This window comes from Piliocolobus tephrosceles, chromosome 16 (genome assembly GCF_002776525.5).
Source record: "Piliocolobus tephrosceles isolate RC106 chromosome 16, ASM277652v3, whole genome shotgun sequence".
Taxonomy (NCBI): domain Eukaryota; kingdom Metazoa; phylum Chordata; class Mammalia; order Primates; family Cercopithecidae; genus Piliocolobus; species Piliocolobus tephrosceles.
The window spans coordinates 31,797,881-31,815,795 of record NC_045449.1 but is presented as its reverse complement, the minus strand read 5'-3'; the positions used below and the strand labels follow the sequence as shown (position 1 = coordinate 31,815,795).

Sequence of the window (17,915 nt, the reverse complement as noted above, 5' to 3'; positions counted from 1 at the left end):
CTAAATTACCTTTGGGGCCTGCTTTGCCAGCAGAGAGCTGAGGCTTTCTTCACCTTGCTGAGGCTAAAACAGGCTCCTGAACTTTAATAATGAGCTGAATCCTGGTCAGGAATGTAGCAACTTCCCCACTCAGAAAGAGGCCACAGGTGCTGCTTGGGGAATACCTGGGAACCGTGCTCTGCGGTGTCCAGGGGTTTGAGGAGCAGGGAGAGGAACCAGTCTGTCTTATCCCCTACCCTGGGCCTGTGCCTATTGCCTGATGTTGTCTGGCCCAACCCCGGACAGGAAGAGCACCTGTTGGGAGGGCAGGGGCCAGAGTAACTGCTCACCGCGAGTAGATCAGTTTGGCCAGGCAGTCTCTGCGGGTGTCACACTCGGTTCGGGGGCAGGGCTTCCGGAACACCTGCTGCTGCCTTCCTGCCCTGATGGTTCTAATCTGCACCGTCTCCAGCAGCATGTCCTCTGGGAGCCCCAGTAGCAACGCTGCCTTCCTGACAGAGCCTGGGAGGGGCGAATCCTCTTTAGGCAAATCACTCTCCATCCAGTCCTCTTCATGAGGCACTGTGAAGTCATCACAGCGGGATCATGACTTGCCCAACTGGACAGAAGAAACCTAAGTTCTGATCAGTGAAGTGACTCACCAAAGGACTCCATAAGCGGCAGTCAGAACTCAAACCCAGCACTTCCATGTACCAGTCATACTGCCGCGTACGGGACAAATCACTTTACAAACCTCTGACCCATTTTCTCACCTTTAAGATGGGGACGATACTGTCTGCCTCACCAGACAGGGTGAGGAGTAAATGATCCAGGGCCAGGCCCTACAGTGGGTGGCTTAAGCAAGGGCATCAGATTCCAATTTTTACCATCCAGCCTTGCACCCAACCCCAGCAATGCTGGCAACCTTCGAGAAAGGGCCTGCCCTATCCCACACCCTTGCCCCTCACACTTGGCATCATCCATTGGCTGGCAGGGCTGGGCTTCATCCTCGGAGGCAGCAAACTGGATATTGCCAAGGTGCAGCAGTCCAGCTAGGACCTAGGGGGAAGAAAAGGATGGATGGGAGCAGGAGAGGGCGTGAGCTGGGCCTACTCTGGGAAGAGCCGTTCTGCTGAGTACAATCACAGCAGAAGGGCAGCTCCCGATCATGGCCCGTGTGCCCATCTCTGCCAGGCACAATTGTATACAAGTTACATGCATCGCCTCATTGCATCTTTTCAACAACCTGTAAGGTATGTGCTATGCCACTGCCTGTGATAGAGATGAGACTGAGGACACATGCTTCCTGAGGGGAAAGGCGGGATGAGAATCCAGGCTGACTTCAGATGTCTCCTGGGGCAGCCCGTGGGCCCCCATGCCTGCCCACCCTCTACCTCTCTGCCCCCTGCTTTCTAGGAATAGACTGGTGGCTGGGGGCAGGGCTGCTTCTGTGTGCCTGCTGGAGGCTTGTTTCTGCTTCCTTGAGCCCTTTCCCACTGCCAGGCTGCTGAGAGCCCAGCCTGCTGGAATAACTGTGACCTCAGTCTGTGTGTGATGGGTGCCCCTTTGCCTTTGCACTCAGCGTTCCAGACAGACAAGCCCCCAGGGGATATAGACAGAAGCTCCCCTCACCCCGCCAACGCCCAGCAACTTCAAAACCCTCAGACCCAGCTAGGCATGGTGGCTCATGCTTGTAATCCCAGCACTTTGAGAGGCTGAAGCAGGTGGATCACTTGAAGTCAGAAGTTTAAGACCAGCCTGGCCAATATGGTGAACCCCCATCTCTACTAAAAATACACACACACACACACACACACACACACACACACACACACACGATTAGCTGGGTGTGGTGGCACATGCCTGTAATCCCAGCTACTTTGGAGACTGAGGTAGGAGAATCACTTGAACCTGGGAGGAGGAGGTTGCAGTGAGCTGAGATTGTGCCATTGCACTCCAGCCTGGGCAACAAGAGTGAAACTCCATCTCAAAACAACAACAACAAAAAACCAACCTCAGACCTGACACAGGGACCCTACCCACCATTCCTGTATGGTCCCAGGCAGGGCTCCTCCGTGTGCTACTGGTCTTCCGGCCACAACTTGCTCCAGAAGACTGCCATGTCCACCAGGCAGAAGGGCTGTAGCAGAGGGTCATGCCACCCCCAAAGCACTCCCGCTCCGACTGCCAGTGTTGTCCACTTATCCTGGGCTTGTCCCCAGGTGCTGTCCTTCTGTGAAACTCTTACCTGGCAGTGTCTGAGCAGCCCCCATCTGCAGGTAAGGGTCACTTTCCACTGCATTGCTACCTCCCTGCAGTAGCATCCCTGTCTCGACTGCCAGCCCATCCTATCTATTCTCTCCTGCTGCTCTAGAGGGTGAGAAAGATCAGAGGAAGCAGTCAGCTCTGTCAGCAAAGACAGAAGGGAGGCCCCCTTAGTGCGGCTGAGAGGAGCCCAGCTCACCTGGGTCAGTCTCATGTACCAGAGGACGATGGGGCACAGGCAGGGGGAAGACAGAGAGAGTGGGAATTTGGAATTACTATGTCTGGTACTCTGTATCACCACTTAGTGGTATCTGACCTTGGGCATGTCACTTTACCTCTCTGGTTTTCTCAGGCATAAAGGGAAATAAACACACACAGAGGACTGTTGAAAAAACTGAGTGAGCAGAGAGGTGTGAAAATGACTTGTAAGTTTTAATGTACTAGACAAGTGAGCGGTAGCACTAGTTCTCTCTTCTGATGATCCAGGACCTTGCTCTCTGCCCCCATGGATCACTTACTGCATTCTGTACTCTTAGCACTGTGTACGCATCACTGTTCCTTATTACCCGGCCACCCCACCACCTGGTCTCCAGCCTCAGCAGAACAGAGAGGTGGCTGATTCCTTGGAGGTAGCACAGAGGGGCCCAAAGTCCTAGATGCTCAGGGAAAGACCAACTCCAAGTCCAGGGAACGGCTCTATGAAAGGGGCTGCCCATCATCTCTCCCAAACATAAATGGCACGGCTTTTCTTCTGACCTTAAAGATGTTGTTCTGGGTAGGGGTGTCAATGCCCAAATGGAGCATAGCCTCTCTGGTCACCTCAAAACAATCCTCTGAAAAAGAATCCAAGTCACAGCCCACTGTCAGGGCCAGAGGTCAGCAGCAGCAGCAAGATGTGAGGGAGGCGGGCTCTGTACAGAGTGGGTGGGTGATGCTGGGCCAGGGCAAGGTGCTGGATGGGGCTCCCCTTACCTTCTAAGCTCCTCTCTGGGTTGGGCAGCCAGGAGAAGGCGGCTCCCTCAGGGAGGTGCCACTGGAGTCTCTCGTCCTCACTGGCTCCTTTGCAAATCTGTGGAGAATGGTAGGTGGGAGGCTGGGTAGAGGGTCTGAGAAAAGCCCAGACCTGCATAAGCATGGGATTGGGATGAGAGGAGTGACAGATGGTAGCAACATCACAAGGCTCAGAGGTCCCTGCAGAGAGCCCAGGGCAGGTACGAGGGCAAAAGATGCTGTCAACATAGTCCTGGATGTCTCCAACCTGATGCAAAAGAACCCTGCTCTGGGGAAACCTGCAGTCTGATGAAGAAAGGACACTTCCTGCCCAGGGAGCCCCTTGTCTTGACTCGGGAGGCATACTTATCACCTAAGCATGCTCCGATTCTGAGTAAGGGAGACATCTTATCCATGCCTTGCAGGACTCCCAGTCTGATGGAAAAGGCACAACTCTAGGGAAGCCCTTATTCTGTTAGAGACAGATGCCATTATAGGAGAGCCCTTAGAATGATAAGGGTGACACAGCTTCCACCCTAGAGATACAGTCCCAGCCTCAAGGACCTTCTGGTCTGATGAAGAGGTAAAACATGCCCCCAGGCCACAACTGTGCTGGGAGTCAAGGCACAGTGTGAGGCAGAAGTGTTGCACATAAAGTCTGCAGAAGAAAGTGGTGGCTCCATCAAAAGCTAGGTGAAGGAGCTAGGCATGGAGCATTCTGGGGGGTGGGGGGTTGAAAGACACGGACCCATCCCTGCCCTGCATCTGGGGGGCTGTGGGCTCCACTTTGCACAAACCTGATAGAAGATGTGGAAGTTCCTCTCACTGGAAGCCTGGCAGGCCACTCGAGTTTTTTCTAGGAGGTAGGTCTGGACTGCGGCTCCAGTCATCTGCTGAGCCCTGGGGCACACACAGGCCAGAGCTCGTTAGTTGCCCATTTATTCCATAGCCATGTCTGGCAATTTGGGTGTGCCAGATTGCCTGCCACCTGGCAACTCCCCTCCAAGCTCTTCCACTTAGCCAATGGGCATTGAGGGGTGGGGACCACTCAGAATACCCTTGGGTGTCCTGGAATATCCCCTGCATAGAGCTCAGGTGGGCAGGGCCAAGGTCTCTGCACATCACTTTGCTCTACCCCAAGACAGGAGTCGAAGTCCCAGCTTCAAGCTCAGGGATATGGTCCAAAGAGGTGGCAATTTAGCTAGAAGTCTCTGAGCAAGAGTAGAAGCCAGGAGGAACCCAGGCCTGAATAAGCGCACTGCCCCAGGGTACCCTAGAGGGAAAGGAGCTATAGTTCTCCAGGTGCAAAGATCACCCTCAGAGCTCACATCTGAGGTAAAGGGCAATCACCTGGAGGAGCAGGGTTTTTGCCTATAGAGGTGGCCCAGGCCAGATACCACCCCAGCCACTTTCAACCTCCTCAATCCCATCCTCCCACTAGCCAGGGCGACAGCAGCTATTACCTGTTCAGCTGGAGCTGGATGAACTTTCCAAAGCGACTGCTGTTGTTATTCCTCAGCGTACATGCATTCCCTACAGATCACACCGATGTTTATTTCACTCCCCTGGGTTTGCAGAGTCCTCATAAGCCAAAGTGGCTGCAGGTCTCTGGAGGTCATGTTCCTGTGCTCAAGTCACCTAAAGGCCCCTTTGCTGGTTTTCATGTCATAGGGGATAGCACTAGAAAATGGGCCCTCATGCTTTAGCAAGTCGGATTCAGGGGAGTCAGAAGAACTTCTGGCAAGAAATTGGAATGAGTACGCCTGGGCAGTCAGGGACTGTCTTCATTGAAGGGAAAGGTCAACAACAATCAGCTGTCACTATTGACTTTACATAGGAAGGCAATCTGGGTTCCAGTGCCAACACAAACACTAATCGCCTTGTATCCCACAACAAGTGCCCTTCTTTGAACCATGAGGAAGCTGGATAGAAAGAAAGAATTTGGATGAGCTAAGCCACTAGGTCTTCTCCAGTACGACTGTTATGTGTGCCTAGGCTGGAGCGAGGAAGAGGACTGAACGACATCACCTCTGTTAGAATGATGCCAAGGAGTACCAGGGAGTAGGCTGGGGATCTGAGGCAGTGAAGGGTACACTCATCCTCCAACCCCACCCAAGACAGGGTCTCAAAGCACTGCCCCTCTTCCCGGAAGGCGGAAAACCCCAGAGGAAATGGGACTGAGATACTGTGCAAAGGAGCCCGAGCTCACCAAAAGCCTCCATGACAGGGTTGGAGTTCAGGATTCTCTGTTCTATCCTCTCTGCAATCTTGTGGGTCTCCCAAGATGCGGGTGAGGCGGCCACCACAGCATAGAACTTCATTAGGCAGCGAGACGTCCATGTCTGTGGCAGAAACAGCCCTGTGGGAGCTGTATCTAGGTTCCTGCCCACTTCTGAGCCTGTCTGAAAACACTGCCCACCAGAGCTTTCTTCTCCACCAGTGTGTTGCTGACAAAATGGGTGAAGGCAGAATTCAACCCTGGCCTCGGGCAAAGCACTTCCTCTACCTGTGTTTGTAAAATGGGGGTATACATCTGTTTCTCCCAGCTCTGTGACAGACAATGAGCTATCGAGGCTTTCTGTGTATGTTTTTTTGCAAACTCTGCAAAGGTGTGATTATACAATTGTTTATAAAATGATGAAACCAAAGCACAGAAATTTAAAAATTTATTAAAGATCATGCATCTACTCAATGACAGGGCTCCAATTTATACCCAAGCAGTCTAATTTTTTTTTTTTTTTGAGACAGAGTCTCGGCCTGTCTCCCAGGCTGGAGTGCAATGGCACAATCTCGGCTTACTGTAACCTCTGCCTCCTGAGTTCAAGTGATTCTCCTGCCTCAGCCTCCTAAGCAGCTGGGATTATAGGTATGCGCCACCACACCTGGCTAATTTTTTGTATCTTTAGTAGAGACGGGGTTTCGCCATGTTGGCCAGGCTGGTCTCGAGCTCCTGACCTCGTAATCCGCCCACCTCAGCCTCCCAAAGTGTTGGGATTACAGGCGTGAGCCACTGCACCTGGCCCCAAGTATTCTAATTTTAAAATTCATACTCTCGGCCGGGCACAGTGGCTCACGCCTGTAATCCCAGCACTTTGGGAGGCCGAGGCGGGTGGATCACGAGGTCAGGAGTTCGAGACCATCTTGGTTAACATGGTGAAACCCTGTCTCTACTAAAAATACAAAAAATTAGCCGGGCGTGGTGGCAGGTGCCTGTAGGCTGAGGCAGGAGAATGGCGTGAGCCCGGGAGGCGGAGCCTGCAGTGAGCCGAAATCACACCACTGCACTCCAGCCTGGGCCACAGAGCAAGACTCCGTCTCAAAAAAAAAAAAAAAAAAAAAAAATTCATACTCTTTTGTTCTTAATCAGCTGAAGTGAGGTATACTTTCATTTTAACTTCTAATTGTTTGTGGCTAGGACATAGAAATACACTTAATCTTTACATATTGACCTTGTATCCTATCACCTCACTAAATGCTCTACAACTTTTTAGTTGTAGTAAGGTGGCAACTTACTTTGCAGATTCTTTAGATTTTTCTTTGGGATCAGAGATATTTCTATCTTCTGAAAGAATTTATGTAGAACTGGTAACATTTCTTCCTTAAATGTTTGGTAGAATTCACAAGTGAAGCCACCAGGGCCAAGAGTTTTCTCTGTGGGAAGGCTTTTAACTATGACTTCAATTTCTTTCAGAAATAGGGGCTATTCAGGTTCTTTTTCCTCTTATGTGATCTTCAGCATTTTCTGTGTTTCAAACTATTTCTCCATTTCATCTAAATCGTGTAATTTCTTGACATAAAGTTATTAAAAATATTACTGTAAGATCTGTAGTGATATCTACTCTTTCATTCCTGATATAGCTGATTTACATATTTTTTCTCTTTTTATAAGTCTGACTGGAGAGTTACCATTTTTTTTTCTTTTTGAGACAAAGTCTTGCTCTGTTGCCCAGGCTGGAGTGCAGTGGCATGATCTCAGCTCACTGCAACCTCTCCCTCCTGGGTTCAAGTGATTCTCCTGCCTTAGCCTCCTGAGGAGCTGGGATTACAGGCGCTCACGACCATACCCAGCTAATTTTTGTATTTTTAGTAGAGACAGGCTTTCACCATGTTGGTCAGGCTGGTCTCTTAACTTCTGACTTCAGGTGATCCACCCGCCTTGGCCTCCTAAAGTGTTGGGATTACAGGTGTGAGCCACCGCATCCAGGGAGAGTTATCATTTTATTTATCTTTTCAGAGAAAAGTCTTTTATTTCATTAAATTTTTTTCTATTTTATTCACCTTCACTTTTTCCCTCCTTATGCATACTTTATTTTGTTTTCCTCTAGCTTCTTAAGGTGTGCCACAGACTGAATTGTGTTCCCCTCAAATTCGTATTTTGAAGCCCTCACTCCTAATGTGACTGCATTTGGAGATGGGATCTTTGGGAGGTAATTAGGTTAAATAAGGTAATGAGGCCAGGTGCAATGGCTCACACCTGTAATGCCAGCACTTTGGGAGGCTGAGGCGGGTGGATTGCCTGAGGTCAGGAGTTCAAAACCAGCCTTGACCAACATGGTGAAAACCCTGTCTCTACTAAAAATACAAAAATTAGCTGGGCGTCATGGCATCACCTGTAATTCCAGCTACTAGGGAGACTGATGCAGGAGAATAGCTTGAACCTGGGAGACGGAGGTTACAGTGAGCTGAGCTCACACCGTTGCACTCCGGCCTAGGCAACAACAGCGAAACTGTCTCAAAAAAAGAAAAAAAAAAAAAAAAGGTAATGAAGATGTGCTTTATTAGTTCAAAATATTTTCTAATATCAACCTGGTAATGAAATTACAGAAAAGGCTGGACGCAGTGGCTCACACCTGCAATTCCAGCAATTTGGGAGGCTGAGGCGGCAGATCACTTGAGGCCAGGAGTTTGAGACCAGCCTGGCCACCACAGTGAAACTATAACGTCTCTACTAAAAGTACATAGTCTCCCTACTCAAAATACAAAAATTCGCTAGGTGTGGTAGCAGGCATCTGTAATTCCAGATACTCGGAAGACTGAGGCAGGAGAATCACTTGAACCCAGGAGGCGGAGGTTGCAGTGAGCTGAGATCACACCACCGAACTCCAGCCTGGGCCAGAGTGAGATTCCATCTCAGGAAAAAAAAAAAAGAGAGAGAGATATATATATCTGTCTCTGACTCTTTAGAAGAGAATCACTGTAAGGCAAAAATGGTAACAATGTTTATATGATAGCATGGCATCATTAAAACGCTGAATTTAATCAAAGGCAATAAATAAAAAGGAACTAAGATCACATGGAACAATTTAAAAAATAACAAGATGGGCCAGGCGCGGTGGCTCACGCCTGTAATCCCAGCACTTTGGGAGGCCGAGGCAGGCGGATCACGAGGTCAGGAGATAGAGACCATCCTGGCTAACATGATGAAACCCCGTTTCTACTAAAAATACAAAAATTAGCTGGGCGTGGTGGCAGGCACGAGTAGGTAGCAGTCCCAGCTACTTGGGAGGCTGAGGCAGGAGAATAGCATGAACCTGGGAGGCGGAGCTTGCGGTGAGCCGAGATCACACCACTGCACTCTGGCCTGGGGGACAGAGGGAGACTCTTGTCTCAAAAAAATAAAAAATAAAAAATAAAAAAAAAATTTTTTTAAATAAAAATAAAAAATAACAAGATGGTAGATTTAAACCCAGGCATAGTGATATATAGATATATAGATATACCTTTTTTTTTCTTTATAGTATCATTGTGATTTTATCTTTGACCCATAGGATATTTAGAAGTGTGTTGTTTAATTTCCCAATGTTTTAGGATTTTCTAGGTGTCTTTGTTATTTATTTCTAGTTCAATTCTATTCAGGTCAAGGAACACAGTTTGTGTCATTTTAATCTTTTTTTTTTGAGGGAGTCTCACTTGCCCTGTGTGAGTAAACTGGGACTACAGGCACAAGCCACCATGCTTAGCTAATTTTTGTATTTTTTTGTAGAGATGGGTTTTCCCCACATTTACCAGGCTGGTCTAAAACTTAAGCAATCCATCAGCCTTGGCCTCCCAAAGTGCTGGGATTACAGGCGTGAACCATTATGCCTGGCCTCAAAATGTAGTTTTGATTTTACGTATTTTTCCTTTCAATGATAGCAGATTTTACTTCATGTATTTTGAAACTGTAATTAGGTACACACCTGTTTAGAACTGTTTTCTTGATGAATTTATCATTAGGAAATGTCTCATCTTATCCTTAGTAATACGCTTGTTCTAAAATCGTTGTTCCATATTAATGTAACCACTTCAGCTTTCCTTTATGTGTGTTAGGATGTTATATTTTTTTCCATCCATTTAGTTTGAACTTATCCACGAGTAGACCACTTACATTTATCGTAATTGTCACTATGCCTGGGTTTACATCTACCATCTTGTTCTTTAAATTGTTCCATGTGCTCTTAGTTCCCTTTTTTCTTTCATTGCCTTTGATTAAATTCAGCATTTTAATGATTCCATTTTATCATATAAGCATTGTTACCATTTTTGCCTTAGAGTGATTATCTTCTAAAAAGACAAAAAAAAAATAAAAGATTTTACATCTGTGATGCTAAAACGTACCCCTTTGTGTACATCCAAATATTTATCTGGTTTTCATATTATTTTGGACTAAAGAATTTCCTTTATCATTTCTTGCAGTGCAGTCTGCACGCAATGAATTCCCTCAACTTCTATTTGTCTGAAAAGTCTTTATTTCACTTTCATTGTTGAAAAATACTTTTGCAACAGAATTCTAGGTTGACAGATTTTTCTTTTTCTTTTAGCACTTTAAAGGTGTCACTATTATCTGCGGGCTTTGCAGTTTTTGTCAAGATTCCTATTGTCATTCTTACCTTTGTTCCTTTTTATGTAATATTTATTTTCCTGGCTTCCTTTAAGATTTTTTTTTCCTTTTTTTGTGACAGAGTTTCACTCTGTCACCCAAGCTGGAGTACAGTGGCACGATCTTGGCTCACTACAACTTCCTCCTCTAGGTTCAAGCAATTCTCCTGCATCAGCTCCCAAGTAGCTGGGATTACAGGCACCTACCACCATGCCCGGCTAATTTTTTGTATTTTTAATAGAGACGGGATTTCACCACGTTACCCAGACTGGTCTCAAATTCCTGACCTCAAATGATCCACCTGCCTCAGCCTCCCAAAGTGCTCAGATTACAGGCGTGAGCCACTGCACCCAGTCCTTAAGATTTTTTTCTTATATTTAGTTTTCAGCACTTTGATCATAATGTGCCTAAATGTGTTTTCTTTGTATTCATTCTACTTGGTATTTTTTGAGCTTCTTGGATCTGTGCTTGCATTTTTGGTTAATTTTGTAAAAATATTACTTTTGACCTATGTCCTCTCTCTACTCCTAGGACACCAATTACAAGTACAGTTGACCCAGGCCGGGCGCGGTGGCTCAAGCCTGTAATCGCAGCACTCTGGGAGGCCGAGACGGGTGGATCACGAGGTCAGGAGATCGAGACCATCCTGGCTAACCTGGCGAAACCCCGTCTCTACTAAAAATACAAAAAACTAGCCGGGCGTGGTGGTGGGCGCCTGTAGTCCCAGCTACTTGGGAGGCTGAGGCAGGAGAATGGCGTAAACCCGGGAGGCGGAGCTTGCAGTGAGCTGAGATCCGGCCACTGCACTCCAGCCTGGGTGACAGAGCGAGACTCTGTCTTAAAAAACAAACAAACAAAAAAAAAAAAAAAACACAAGTACGGTTAACCCTTGAACAACACGTGTTTGAACTGCATGGGTCCATTTATACAGGGGCTTTTTTCAATAAATCTCTCCTGCCTCCCCTTCTATTATACTTCCACTACCTCTGCCACCTCTGAGACAGCAAGACCAAGCAAGACTGTCCTCTTCCTCCTCAGCCTACTCAAAGTGAAGATGACGGTGATGAAGACCTTTATGAGGATCCACTTTCATTTACGTGGTAAATGTATTTATTCCTTATGACTTTCTTAATTTCACTTCTCTAGCTTATTTCTTTATAAGAATGCAGTATATAAGACATATAACATACAAAATACATACTGACTGTAATGTTATTTGTAAGGTTTCCAGTCAACAGTAGTTAATCAGCAGTTAAACTATATGCAGATTTTTCAACTGTGTGGTGAGTTGGTGCCCCTAACCTCTGCATTGTTCAAGGGTCAATTATATGGCAGACCATTTGATATTGTACTACAGTTCTTGGATGCAATTTTCTCTTTGATTTTCAATTTGGATAATTTCTATTTACCAACTGTCAAGTTCACTAATGCATTCTTTTGCATGTCTAGTTTGTTGATAAGCCCAAAGAATTATTTATCATGTTTTAAATTTTTATCATCTCCATTTGATTCTTTATAGTTTCCACCTCTCTGCTGCAGAGATTGGAGGAAAATTTTCTGGACACACCAATAAGCTCATGGGAAAAGTTACGGCTGTTCAGGGTCCCACAAGTTTAAAAAGCTACCTACAGTGAGGCCCCACTGGTTGACAATCTTGTCCATAAACAAAGATTCTAATCAGTTGCTTAATGCCTTATTTTCAAATATGAACAGATACTCAACGATCATTAACTATTTCATAAGCTTCTTTTACGTGAAATGACAAATATCATAAACGTTAGAAAAAAACTAGAACTCAGAATTAAAATTTTTAACAAATATTCAAAGTTACGAAGAATTGGAAGGTAAAGAAGCAAACATCTCCCACAAGATTAAAATAATAAACAGAAAGGAGGATAGGTGAGAAAAATATGAATATTAGACAACGAAATTTCTTAACAGAAGTTCCAGAAGGAGAAAACAGGGGAGGAAATTATTAGATATAATACAAAAATACTGAGTTTCCAAGTTAAAAAGACCCACACAAAGTACTCAGCTTAATAAGTGAAGAAAGGCCATATCACAACACAGCACTGTGAATTTTAATACCTAAAAGCTTTTGGAAAAACAAAAAAATCACCAGTACGGACTGGGACTCTCAACAGCAATATATGAAAATAAAACCTCAGCCAGGCACAGTGGCTCACGCCTGTAATCCCAGCACTTTGGGAGGCCAGGGTGGGCGCATCACAAGGTCAAGAGATTGCGATCATCCTGGTCAACATGGTGAAACCCCATCTCCACTAAAAATACAAAAATTAGCTGGGCGTGGTGGTGCATGACTGTAGCCCTGGGTACTCGGGAGGCTGAGGCAGGATAACTGCTTGAACCTGGGAGGCGGAGGTTGCAGTGAGCTGAGATTGTGCCACTGCACTCCAGCATGACAACAGAGCAAGACACTATCTCAAAAAAAAAAAGAAAAGAAAATCTCTATATTCAGAAAGAAAATTATTTCTAACTTGGAATTATAAAACCCAGTCAAAATATCAATCAGATTTGAGGCAGAACAGACATTTTCAGATGTGCAACAATTTGTCCTCCATGTACCTTGTTCAGGAAACTACTAAAGAATATGGTTTGGCCGGGCACAATGGCTCACGCCTGTAATCCCAGCACTTTGGGAGGCCGAGGCGGGTAGATCACGAGGTCAGGAGTTCAAGACCAGCCTGGCCAAGACAGTGAAACCCTGTCTCTACTAAAAATACAAAAATTAGCCAGGCGTGGTGGCAGGCGCCTATAATCCCAGTTACTTGGGAGGAGGCTGAGGCAGAGAACTGCCTGAAACCAGGAGGCAGAGGCTGCATTGAGCCAAGATCACACCACTGCACTCCAGCCTAGGTGACAGTGCGAGACTCGGTCTCAAAAAAAAAAAAAAAAGAATATGGTTCATAAAAACAAAACAAGGCAGTAAATGAAGAAAAAGAAAGCCATGGTGACTAGGTGTGGTGGCTCATGCCTGTAAACCCAGCACTTTGGGAGGCTGAAGCGGGAAGATCACTTGAGGCCAGGAGTTCAAGACCAGCCTGGCCAACATGGCGAAACTCTGTCTCTACTAAAAACAAACAGGCGTGGTGGCTCACGCCTGTAATCCTAGCACTTTGGGAGGCCAAGGCGAGCGGATCACGAGGTCAGGAGTTCGAGACCATCCTGGCTATCATGGTGAAACCCTGTTTCTACTAAAAATACAAAAAATTTGCCAGGTGTGATGGCGGGCACCTGTAGTCCCAGCTACTCAGGAGGCTGAGGCAGGAGAATGGCATGAGCCTGGGAGGTGAAGCTTATAGTGAGCCAAGATCACGCCACTGCACTCCAGCCTGGGCGACAGAGCGAGACTCTGTCTCAAAATAAAAAAAAATTTGCTGGCTGTGGTGCTATGCACCTATAATCCTAGCTACTCGGGAGACTGAGGCATGAGAATCATTGGAACTGGGAAGGCGAAGGTTGCAGTGGGCTGAGATTGTGCCACTGCCCTCCAGCCTGGGTGACAGAGACCCTGTCTCAAAAAAAAACAAAAAACAAAAACAAAATAAAGAGAAAGCCATGAGCTCCTGCCATGGGAGATTTATCCTAGGACAGATGGGAATCTGGGGATGTGCAGAGGCAAAGACACTTCCATGCAACAGCTGTGTGGTGGCAGCCCTCAGTAGCCACCAATCCAGATGGAAGAAAAGATGTGGTCTGAGAACTCTAGGAAGGGCATCTCCAGTGAAAGAACCTGATTTGCTTGCCAGTTTGACAGGTGTTTTCCAGATTTGGTGACAAGTCTGGTAATGAGTTAATAATGGTATATAAAAACTAAACAAGTGAAAAAACAGGGCAATTATTTATTATTTATTTCACTTGCCCCACTTTTTCACTGGTTTAGTTTTTGTACACCACTGTTAAACTAAAGAGGGAAAACAAAAATTATACAAAATATATAGTATAGTATATGGCTCTGCTGTGAATATACACATGACCATAACCATGTAAACACTGCTTATTAACTTAATTAAAAATTATGAAATAATTATATACAGAATATGTATTTTGAGGGCAGGGAAATAAGGGTTAAATCCTCATCAAAGTAGGAAGTGAACGGATAAGGTCCAAAACCAAAAAGTCAGTAACAATATAAGCAATAGTTTAAAAATATAGATGGAAACACCCAAATAAACTGATAAAAGATGTGCAAGTAACTGCATCTGGAGAGACAGAACAAGGTTGAGATATAAGGAGCAGGTTTGCTGTTTTTCTTTATAAGCCTTGCAGTATTGCTTGATTTTTTGAACTATGTAACTACATTACTATTTATTAAAAATAAATTTTTGAAAATAAACCAGGGCCAGCCCAGGGCTACAGTGGCTGCTCAATAAAGGGTTACCAAGCTCTCTGGTTGGATGAGTCTTGGGCCAGGTTCAGCTTCAGTTCCCCAGAGCAATTCTAGGGGGAGAAGGCTTTGTTGAGAAGGCGTCAGCCACTTCACTAGCAACCCTGATACAGCTCCTAGAGATCCCCTCCTAACCCAAGTCCAAGACCTCATCCCTGCAACTTACTGTCTTTGTTTCCTTGTCTGTCTCTCTCAGGGGACTAAGTGCCCCCTGAAAACTACATGTTGCATTTTTCATCTCTGTTCCTCCCCCTGCCACCCCTCAGTGCCCAGCCAGAAGCTTAGAACCTCGCAAGTTCTCAGTGTTCAGCAATTCTCATATGTCAGTGAAGACAGGAGGAGTTTATGGTCCAAAGAGTGCCTCATGAAGGTAAAAGTGTTGTGGAAAGGGCGAGGCAGCTGGGTGAGGCTTGTCAAGAAGGTGGCAAGGCCTTGGCCAGTGTCTCCTTTGACCAGCTGTGTAACTCCTTATTCACCTGTGTGCAACATCCTGTCTCACCTGTTGTGATTCTGCTACCCAGGAGGCCATGTGGCCATACCAGGAGCTTCTGTCCCCCCCAACACCTGGCCCAATGCACTGCCCTTGCCACCATGGGCAACCCAGAGGGTTCAGGTGGTCTACTCCAATAAACCCTTTCCCACAAGAACCCCAGCTACTTTGGAGGAGCACTGCCACATGCCAAGCATGCCACCAGGTGCCATATGTACAGTGACTCATTTAACTCTCACAGAAGTCCTATGAGTCAGGTATTGGTCCTCCCTTCCCTTCCATTTTACAAGTGGAAGAACTGAGAGCTTTGCAGAAGCTAAGTACTTTTCTGATGTGCTCTTAATCACTATGTTGGAATCCCCAGCAGCTGACTTTTGTTTCCAGTGGTGTCAGAGCTGGGAAAGACTTTCGATGAGAAAGTAAGGCTTAGAAAGGAAGCTTCATTCCTATTTCACCCAGGGTGATGGCAGAGCAAGCAGTAGAGCCTGGATCGGAATCCTGTCTCTTGACTTCCGGTCCAGTGCTAGTCCACCATTGTGCACCAACCCCAGCTTCAGCCAGCCTATCTGGAAATGATTAGGCAGCAAACAACTCCACAAGGGAGGACAAGAAATGACCCCTGCCTCCCTGCCCACCCAGCCCATCATGAGTTGACAGGACAGGAAAGACGTCTTCCTACCTTTCCAGCACCACTCTCTCCACTGACAACAATGGACTGGTTGACTGGTTCAATCAGGCTCTTGACATTCCTGTAGGTCTGTTCACCCACAGTGAACACATGGGGCTTCAGTTTCTGGAACATCAAGGAGTGAAAGGTCATGTGAGGGAATGCCTGCTTTTCAATGATGACTGAGCCAGTGATGACTGAGATGGGGAGGCTGCCAATAGCAGTGGTTGGATGCTTCCTTCAGAAAAATTTTCTGGATGTCACAGTGTTAGGCCCAACTTTAGGACCCCTATATTGGCATTACCTACTCATCTTCTCTCAGCCTAGAAGCAGTGCTAGCCTTGACCAGTTTATGACATTAACACTTTATACTCCCATTTTATCTTGCTTTAATTGTCTTATCCTTCTTCCTGTTACTTCATATTATTATAATTTGCAATTTGCAAAGTTCTTACAAACTACTGCCTAAGAAGTCTGTCCACTAATTGGAAATATAACCCTATTTTATAGATGAGGAATGTAAGGTTCACAGGAGTTAAATAACCTTTCAAGGCCACTCAGCAAGTAAATATATCCATGTGATTTAAATTCCAAAGCCACTGTTCTTCTTTTCATCAACAACTATTAGCTGTCTTCAATGTACTAGGCATCAATCAAGCTGGATGCTGAGGAAACAGAGGGGACTACGACTTGGCTTTTACCTTTGAGGAGGCAGGGCAGACAACAGACAGGGCTCACAGGACAGACTTCCCCTGGATTCCAACTGGATACTTCACCATGAATGAACGTCTGGAGGGACAGGCCATCTACACAATGCCTAGCTAGCCCAGCCAGCAGTGATCACTTACCCACAGCTTGCTGAGGGAGAAGGCAACTGTTCCATATGGTGTCAGAGCCATTCCTCTCTACACCTGCCCTTGCCCCAGCCACCTATCACCTGGAGGGATACAAAGCCTCCAACTGTTGTCTCTGCCTCCTGTCTCACCTTCTTGAACCCAACTCCCAGAGTAATTATTCGTCTAGTGGGTTCTGTTCCCAGACCCACCTCTACATGGATGAAGATGCTCTGCAGATTCTCTCTGCCTGCTAAAGTGCTTCAGACTCTTCACAAACAGCCCTGGCTTTCTTGTCTTCCTGCTCTCATCTATTCCCTCTTGCCCCCAAAACCTCCCTCCTGCCAGCAAGTTTTCTCTCACCTCTCCCTGAATGCATCATGCACTTTTACACCAACAAGCTCATTATCTGTCTGTACCTCCACCAGCCCACCCCAAATAATTTATTCTTTTCTCAGTAGAATAATTACTTTCCTCAGTAGAGATAAATATACGCTGAATTTTCCAGGGCAATCCCTATCGTGTATAATTTCATTCTTTTCTTAAAAAGGTAGTTTTGCTGGACTTGGTGGCTCATGCCTATAATCTCAGCACTTTGGGAGGCTACGGCAGGTGGATCACTTGAGGTCAGGAGTTCGAGACCAGCCTGGCCAACATGGTGAAATCCCATCTCTAGTAAAAATACAAAAATTAGCTGGGCATGGTAGTGGGTGCCTGCAGCCCCAGCTACTTGGGAGGCTGAGGCACGAGAATCGCTTGAACCCTGGAGGCGGAGGTTGTGGTGAGTCGAGATCACACTACTGCACTCCAGCCTGGGTGACAGGGAGAGACTCAGTCTCAAAATAAACAGGGCTGGGCGTGGTGGCTCACACCCGTAATTCCAGCACTTCAGGAGGCCGAGGTGGGCGGATCACCTGAGGTCAGGAGTTAGAGACCAGCCTGACCAATATGGAGAAACCCCATCTCTACTAAAAATACAAAATTAGCCGGGCGTGGTGGCATATGCCTGTAATCCCAGCTACTCAGGAGACCGAAGCAGGAGAATTGCTTGAACTTAGGAGGCAAAGGTTGCGGTGAGCCCAGATCACGTCATTGCACTCCAGCCTGGGCAACAAGAGTGAAACTCCATCTCAAAATAAATAAATAAATAATAATTTTTAAAAAGGCAGTTGGTTAAATACACAAATACATAATACCTTTATCAATCCTTTCCTATTAATAAAACCAAAAACAAGAGAAAAAAATCCTTTCTCTTAAATCTCTATTTTAGAGACATAAGAAACTCAGTTAAACAAATATTTATGGCCGGGCGCGGTGGCTTAAGCCTGTAATCCCAGCACTTTGGGAGGCCGAGACGGGCGGATCACGAGGTCAGGAGATCGAGACCATCCTGGCTAACATGATGAAACCCCGTCTCTACTAAA

At 46.3% G+C, this 17,915-nt stretch overlaps 1 protein-coding gene across 1 annotated transcript in view; it reads right to left on the bottom strand.

The window, feature by feature from the left end:
• The window catches only part of MYO19 (myosin XIX), a 42,609-nt gene that overhangs the window by 15,230 nt on the left and 9,464 nt on the right, over positions 1–17,915 (bottom strand). Inside the window, 8 exon segments of the mRNA XM_023204693.3 lie at positions 330–501; positions 948–1,038; positions 3,001–3,077; positions 3,217–3,313; positions 4,032–4,134; positions 4,698–4,767; positions 5,444–5,576; positions 15,671–15,784. Coding sequence (XP_023060461.2) covers positions 330–501; positions 948–1,038; positions 3,001–3,077; positions 3,217–3,313; positions 4,032–4,134; positions 4,698–4,767; positions 5,444–5,576; positions 15,671–15,784 — 857 coding nt within the window.